We start from the raw sequence: 7,363 nt of genomic DNA, 5'->3' as shown, positions 1-7,363 counted from the left end.
AGAGAGAGAGAAAAAAGCAGCAAAAATCTTGCATTACCATCCTGCAATTTTCCCTGTCAACTACTTTTAACTAACTAATTACTGGAAATAAGCACAGAGGAAGTACTGATATTATAAAGTAGGATATACCAAGAATACAATTATTTCCTACTTAATGTAGAAAATTGGTGGGAAAGTCAAGAAATATTGATATGGTATTTTTCAGCTCAGTTTGATGCTTTTGTTATTAGATTATAATTCTCTAAAAATCCAATAGTAATCCCTTTTACTTGGAAATGAATTGGATCTTCTTTATAGGAAATCACTTTGCAGTACCGTTTTTTGGCTATCAAGTTTAGTGTTGCCAGCTGTCCATCACTGGTAATGCAAACCCTGATGACCAAATAAGCCCTTCCAATGATCTCCCATAATGGCTTTCAGAAGGAAAGGGATAGAGCAATTCACTGGTGCTTATTATTATTCACTATCTTCCTAGCTCTAATTGTTACCTGCAAACTGAATATTATCATGCCAAAACAATGTGTTGACACTAATTATAGAACTGTGGGATGCACAAATATCCTATCCTGCAAAACTGATGCTATTAACTCCAAGGTATTGCAATTATTGAATTTTTGTAAAATGTATTCAAGCATATCCATGGGATGACCATGATTCTTTGAGTCTAAAAAGTGAAGATAGTATATTTGACTTGAGATGTAATTATTAAAGAGACAGGAAATTACCTGTATACATCTGTCATGGAATTGGGTTCAAAATCCAAAAGGGAATGGATTTCAGGAGCTGTGTAAATCTGTATCGAGTTCTGCTGGTATCCCTCAGAAGAATCTTCTTTTCTGTACAACTGCAGGCCGTAATCTTCCATGGAAGAAAACAGAAAACAAACCATTCAGTCTTATTTCTCTGAAACACAGGTATTAGTACACAGTGACAAAGCAAGTCTAAAGGAATTAGTTTTCTCTCTTCAAAATACAAATCTCTGTCCAAAATTGATGTGTGCCTGGTAGTCTTATCTTTCTTAAAAATATTGGAAATTTAAGATCTGGAGAGTAAATACTTGGGTGAGACTGCATAACAGTCTTTCAAGAGGACCAGTTGAACTAAATGGCCCATTCCAGGGAGAATTATTCCATGATTTCATAAAAGTATATTCAGAGACAGTATGTTCACTTGAGTGCAAGAATTAATATGCAGGCTTCTTTTCTACTTATTCACCAATCCTCATCTCTGACATTGTTAGAGCAATGACAAGTTAGACAGACTAGAGCTACTATAAATGAGGGTGGGCTTTACATGCACACCACTAGCATGAGAACAAAGGCAGATAAAACATTTTTATAGCTATACTTTCAGCTTAACACAGAAAAGGCTCAGTATCTGACTTGGAACTGAAGAGGAGAAAAAAACAACATGTCTGTTTTGTTAGATATAAACAGCACTGTGCTGAGTGTATGGGGTGGCAGGAGGTAGATCCCTGTTTGCTTTTTTTTTTAATGGAATGAACTCTAATTAAGACAGTCCTAAAACTTCATTCTCCATATTGGATCTCATTGGAGTTTTTCAATTAGGTCCCACATTGGTTACTCCTGAGCATCTTGGCATTATGAAAACCACATAAACCAAGACTATGCAAAGTCCCTGCAGTGTTTCCATTTAAATTCTCAGTTATTTCATGGGGACCTCATTTAAAGCAGAGGTGTTATACAAATGTGATGTAGCTGATGTAGTGCAGTTCTTTCAATTTTTTTGTGTTTTTCCTAGAAAAGGCTTTAAGCAAAGCATATTCTTGCAAGCAGGATACTAAAGGTGGTAGAGAAGCAGCCATGGCACTTTGTAGGGGTGTTATTCTTAGGAGAAATCTTTGAAAGTGTATCTATTGCAGTTGTTTTTAAGATGCCTGCAGATTACAGGGTCAAATAACTAGCCTGGGGAAAGATGAAAAAATTTTCCAGTCCCTTGGCAGTTGCAGAATAATCTAGGCTCTCTAGTGGTTTTCATGTTTCCACATACTGTCTTCCTGTAGCAGGAGCAGGGTGACTATAGCTCCATAATAATAATTCAGTATTGAGTACAGGATTGAAAAGTTGAGTCTGAGTTGAATCTGCTTTTTTCCATGAACTTCTTCGTGTTTGCCAGTCAGCATTATTCCATGTATTTACAGCAGAGTCCATTGCTAAGGTTTTCTCTCTGCATCATAACTGAGAATGAGACAGAATTCCTGTTCAGCCTGATGTTGATAGACTTCATCACTTATGGAATCTCACGCATGCAGCAGTAACTTATTCTGAAGGAGAGGCCTGAAATGATCGTGTAACACCAGCATTTTCACCAAAAATGTCAAAATGAAGGTGCTTGGGAGCAGTATCAAGTGTGAAATCTACACACATTAGTAGACTACCTTGAGAATTTTGAATTTTCATTTATCTTCACTTTACCTGCAATTTTACAAATCCATCGGTCATCTATTACACAATTATTAGACTTCAACCGTCCATGATACATTTTGTGGTGGTGAAGATAGGCCATTCCTTGGGCAATATCAGTAGCAAAAGAAAACCTGAAAGACAAAAATCAATAAGCCAGCATGTCCAATAAACCAGATCTTCACTCGAGAGTGGATTTGAAACCTGCTGGAGCTCCAAGGCTAACTAGAGCCTTGGAGAAAGGCTCTATTAATTGGAATAGCTTCGAAATCTGTAACTCTACCTCATTTTTCCAAAACATATGAAGTGGGTTAACGAAAGCCTTCAACTCTCACTCAGTTGTTTGGGGTCCACAGGCCATTACTTCTATTATGACAGTTCAGATTCCTTTAGAACTCCCTAGTATGTTTGTATTATTTGAAGTGCTTTTCAAATGTTTACAAGAGAAACATTTTCCTTCCTTACGCTCTTTTTCTTTGCTTAAGGAAAACAGTAAGGAGAATTAAAAAGAGCATGCCAAGATTAGTCTCAAAAAACAATGAGAGTGCCTTTGTGGAGTGGGACCATTAGCTCATTTTCTGTGTCAGTAAATATAACAAAGCATTTGTAGGTATGTTAATTATTTTATCTATGCAGTTTCACAGTGCTTTTTAATTAAATGCAGATGCCCAAGATATTAGAGAAATAGATTAAATCACATAGAAATAAAGATCTGAAAACAGTAGCAGCATAAACAAGAGTGGGTTGAAAACTCATTAACTTCATGTAACCAGTGCTCGGTGTATGATTGATCAAAAATCCAGGAACTCCATTAGGTTGGATATTTGAATTCATAGAATCACGGAATCAAAGAATCACAGAATCACAGAGTCATAGAATGGGCTGGGTTGAAAAGGACCACAATGATCATCCAGTTTCAACCCTCCTGCTATGTGCAGGGTCACCAATCACCAGACCAGGCTGCTCAGAGCCACATCCAGCCTGGCCTTGAATGCCTCCAGGGATGGGGCATCTACAACCTCCTTGGGCAACGAGTTCCAGTGCATCACCACTCTCTGCGTGAAAAACTTCCTCCTAAATATTCACTCTTTCATTCTTTCCATAACGCAGTGTAAGCCTCATTCCAACTACCCATCTGTAATTTCTATTTTGTCCCAAACAGCACATAGCATGTCAGCACAGTTTTGTATCTTTTAGCTTTTTAAAAAAATTATTATTTTTACCTGAATCCCCAGTTCAAAGGGATATCTTCATTGAGCAGAACATCATGAAGGCTGCCTTTGGGGCAGTACTCTGTCACTATGGCAACATTTGGTATTTCTATACAACCACCAATGAATTTGCAGAGATTGGGATGGTCAAGTTCCCTGTAAAAATTAGCAGAAAAAACTCAGCACACAAATAATTTTCTTGGATCTCCTTCCTACTTTCTGTACAGTAACTGGAAAACTAGAAATCTTGTCTCAAAAATAAAAGAGAAAAGTAAAACAGCTGTAAAAAGATTTTCATCTAGTGTCAAAGCAAAGTTTGAAGAAAAGAATATGAGTATATTATAATGTTTGGACAGGTTGTAACCTTTAAAGAACCAATACACACATAGAACAGCATACAGTTTTCAGGTTTCACTTCTTACCTTACTTGCTTTACTTCCTTACGTATGGATTTGGATAGGGTAAATGCCTTCTTCATTATTTTTTTAATGGCCACTGTTCTACCATCACTGAAACAGAATTAAATGCTGTTTAGAGAATAGTAAGCCAACTACATAATTTCATAAGGCTAGGAAATTGGCAGATATTTTTTTACTGCAAGCAGCCTCGTATCTCTGGAGATGAAGCAAAAGTTTGAGCATGTCCATATGTAGGTGTGAAGCTGAATATGAGTATTTGACAAGACTCTGCTTCTATGATAAGGCAAGCATTAGTACTTACAGTCAAGCATTCTTGTTGTGTGTATGCCACTTGAAATATGAGAGTGTTATAGTAAATTTAGGCAGCTGGATGATTGAGTAGCAGCAATGGGGATATCAGAGGTAGTGAAACACAGTAGTATGTATTCATTATTTGTCTTCTACTGTTTTAGAGATTCACCACTGATATTTAACATCCTTCTGCTTCCATGGGATGAAGCATTCTCAGTGGTAAAGCAGCAGAATTTGACAGATAACAAAATTTTCCATTAAAGAATCCAGTGGGGATGTATGCAGGAATTAACTGATATTTAACTGATACTGTATGGTACCCAACATATAAGAACTACGCCATTCTTAAAATAATCCAGCTGTGCTCTATCTGCATTTTAGAAAAAGATCTACATTGAAACCTTAGTTCCAAATGTATTTGAGCAGTAGGTGTCATTCATTAACAGATGCAGGTCACATTATGCAGTCAGCCAAAGAGAAAAGGGGAAATGATAACCAAAACAAAGAAGACATCATGTTTCAGATTCTACAGCCAGTAAGTGATACAGAAGTCAAATGATGCTACTAACTTACTAGATTTGGTGTAACGAGAGAATTTCAATCTATTTACAGCAAGGTTACAAGAAATATAAAGCACAGTGAAACTATAGGATAGCGGATACTGAACAAAATTAGTAATATGTTGACTTACTATCTCCCAGTCTGGGTGAAGTGCTGTTTCTTGGATGCATTAGCAGCTGCAGTGCAGGAGCTCAGAACAGTGATACAACTGGCATTGGATTCACTCGGTGCTGGGAGAGCACTTATCATGCTTCCTGTTGCTGTCCAGAGTTTGTGATCTAAATGGGATGTGGGATTAGAAAAGGCACCTGTAAATGCGTATTATTACAAAGGTACAGATTCCAGAGGCAGGCAAATTTAAGGAATTCACCAAATCTTTACATGCAGGATTGGTCTTGTTAACATGTAAGACAGCTATTTTTTTAGAGTGTGACTGCTGCATAAAAAGTACAACAACCCAAGAGGTGATGCATTGCCATAGATCTTTCCCACTAAACCTCAAGATTCAATGCAAGTCTTCCTGATTTCAGGATGATCAGTCCTTGCTACTACTGAAGTGCAGAGGACAGAACTCCAGGAAGCAGAGCAAGTTCTGTGCCATATTTTAACAAGTCTATTTGGAGCTCCTAGAAGACTGTATAGTACAGGGATGTGGGAAGTGACTCTGACATCTGAGGGAAGTCAGAGAAGAGAAATAATACAGTTAGATGGGGAAAAAAGTGATCTCAATGTATGTTTTTAATATACATTGATCAGCTAGGTTACAAAATGAATTTCAAAGATTTTTAATGAATTTCTTATTGTTTCACCATCTCCACCAGGTTTGGCCAGTTACTCCGAGCACTGACAAAACTGTAAAGGTTTGCATTCTGGTTTGCATAACTCAAATTAATTTCTATGCCAGTCTCCGTCCTTTACTGCAACGAGGATATCATACTAAAGCAAGCTGCACAGAAACTAACGTTCATGTCCAAAGGTGAAAGTATCACTATAATATTAGCACAAGAACATCTTTACACTACTAGAAACACAATGATATAACATAGCTAAAACTGATCTTTCTAGCAATTCCTTGGGGAAACAGAAAATCAGAGAGTTCGTATCAGCACAGGCTTATCAACTTCAGCCAATTTCTTCAAATCTGCCTCTTCTTAGGGTCCAGGCATTTCTCTGCTTCTGAGTGCTAAAGCTCTGGACAGGAAAGTGAATCAAATGCAGCACTGTACAGGATTTAATAACATCTGATCTTATTCTTAACATATTTAGTTACAGCCAATTAAAATCATATTTTATATCTTGAAGGTAAAATGAAAAAGATGTCAGGTCACAGTGAATTAATTTTTGCAGTAAAACTGCCGAAGACAGTATTTACTGAGAGAAATTAAGATCTCATTATATCTTTCATTTTATTTGTGTAAAGCCAGGGTAAGCGAATTAGGCCAATTATACAGAACCACACATCCACTGCAGTAAATATATATTTATTTTTTCCAGGTCTAGACGTTATCTGTCTTTTTGAGCTGAAAAATTTATGTAAATTTCTGTAAACAAGATGTACTTATGATTTAGATTATTTCATAAAATTATTAAAGAAACTGCTAACAGCAACAAAATGAAATGTTACTAACCTTGTTTGATACAGGTGAACTCTATAATCCAGCTTTCATCCCAAAGCATCTTTTGTTTCTGATACTGAAACCACTACAAAAATAAATCACATTCATTCTTGAATTCAACTCTGCCAACTTTGAAAGTACTTATTCAGAGATTTTTTTTTTAATATGAAAATGTTTAAGTATCCCCCAAAAATCTGATGTTTAAGTATCCAGTATGTATCATATCAGCAGCATTAGAAGTAACAGACCTAGAAGAAAACACAATCTAACAAAGTTCTTTAGAACAGCATGTTCTATATTCTAGGATCTACTGACATGTAATATTTTGCACTGGCTATGAACTCTTTCCGTTATTGTCAGTAATTTTAACACAGTACAGTCAGGTCTCAGCCTGGGCATCCAAACAGTTGTTTACATCACCTCATAATACGGAAATGCCCCACCTATGATGCCTAATTGCGTGACAAGAACATACTGTTCTCTAGCCCCAAGAAAAGGAGCATTGCATGTTATATCCAGTGACAGAATTATAACCAGATTTACAAATGAGATCACGTTAAGTCCAATACTTTAGTATAAACAATATCGGATATAGATCTTGTGGCTATTTTATAAAGAAGACATAGATGTTCTCATAAACAGCTGTCTTAGGATATTTACAAAACATAAAAGTGTAAGCATATGCTTTCAAAAAATGAGCAGCCAATGCCAAAACAGCAAACCCACATTTCACCTTAATTATTTTCTGTAGTGTAGAATTGAATATTAGAAATCATGCATTCCTTGAAACAGTTAACAGAAGTCCAAATAATACTCAAATATACTTTCCAGCAAGTGGAAAC

The 7,363-nt window shown here is 36.4% G+C and overlaps 1 protein-coding gene across 1 annotated transcript in view; it reads right to left on the bottom strand.

Annotated features, from left to right (window-relative positions):
- Positions 1–6,601, bottom strand: part of LOC109363787 (atrial natriuretic peptide receptor 1-like) — a 30,226-nt gene extending 23,625 nt beyond the window's left edge. The window contains exons 1-6 of the mRNA XM_031557382.1: positions 6,534–6,601; positions 5,036–5,183; positions 4,057–4,143; positions 3,647–3,790; positions 2,436–2,557; positions 726–858 (exon numbers count right to left, since the gene is read on the bottom strand). Of these exons, the coding sequence (XP_031413242.1) occupies positions 726–858; positions 2,436–2,557; positions 3,647–3,790; positions 4,057–4,143; positions 5,036–5,183; positions 6,534–6,582 (683 nt within the window). The 5' untranslated portion in view covers positions 6,583–6,601. The remainder of the gene's footprint in view (positions 1–725; positions 859–2,435; positions 2,558–3,646; positions 3,791–4,056; positions 4,144–5,035; positions 5,184–6,533) is intronic.
- Between the last annotated feature and the right edge of the window lie 762 nt (positions 6,602–7,363).

The sequence above is a fragment of the Meleagris gallopavo genome, chromosome Z, assembly GCF_000146605.3.
Source record: "Meleagris gallopavo isolate NT-WF06-2002-E0010 breed Aviagen turkey brand Nicholas breeding stock chromosome Z, Turkey_5.1, whole genome shotgun sequence".
Classification (NCBI taxonomy): domain Eukaryota; kingdom Metazoa; phylum Chordata; class Aves; order Galliformes; family Phasianidae; genus Meleagris; species Meleagris gallopavo.
The sequence above is the reverse complement of the archived record's forward strand: the minus strand, read 5'-3'. Positions and strand labels throughout refer to the sequence as shown.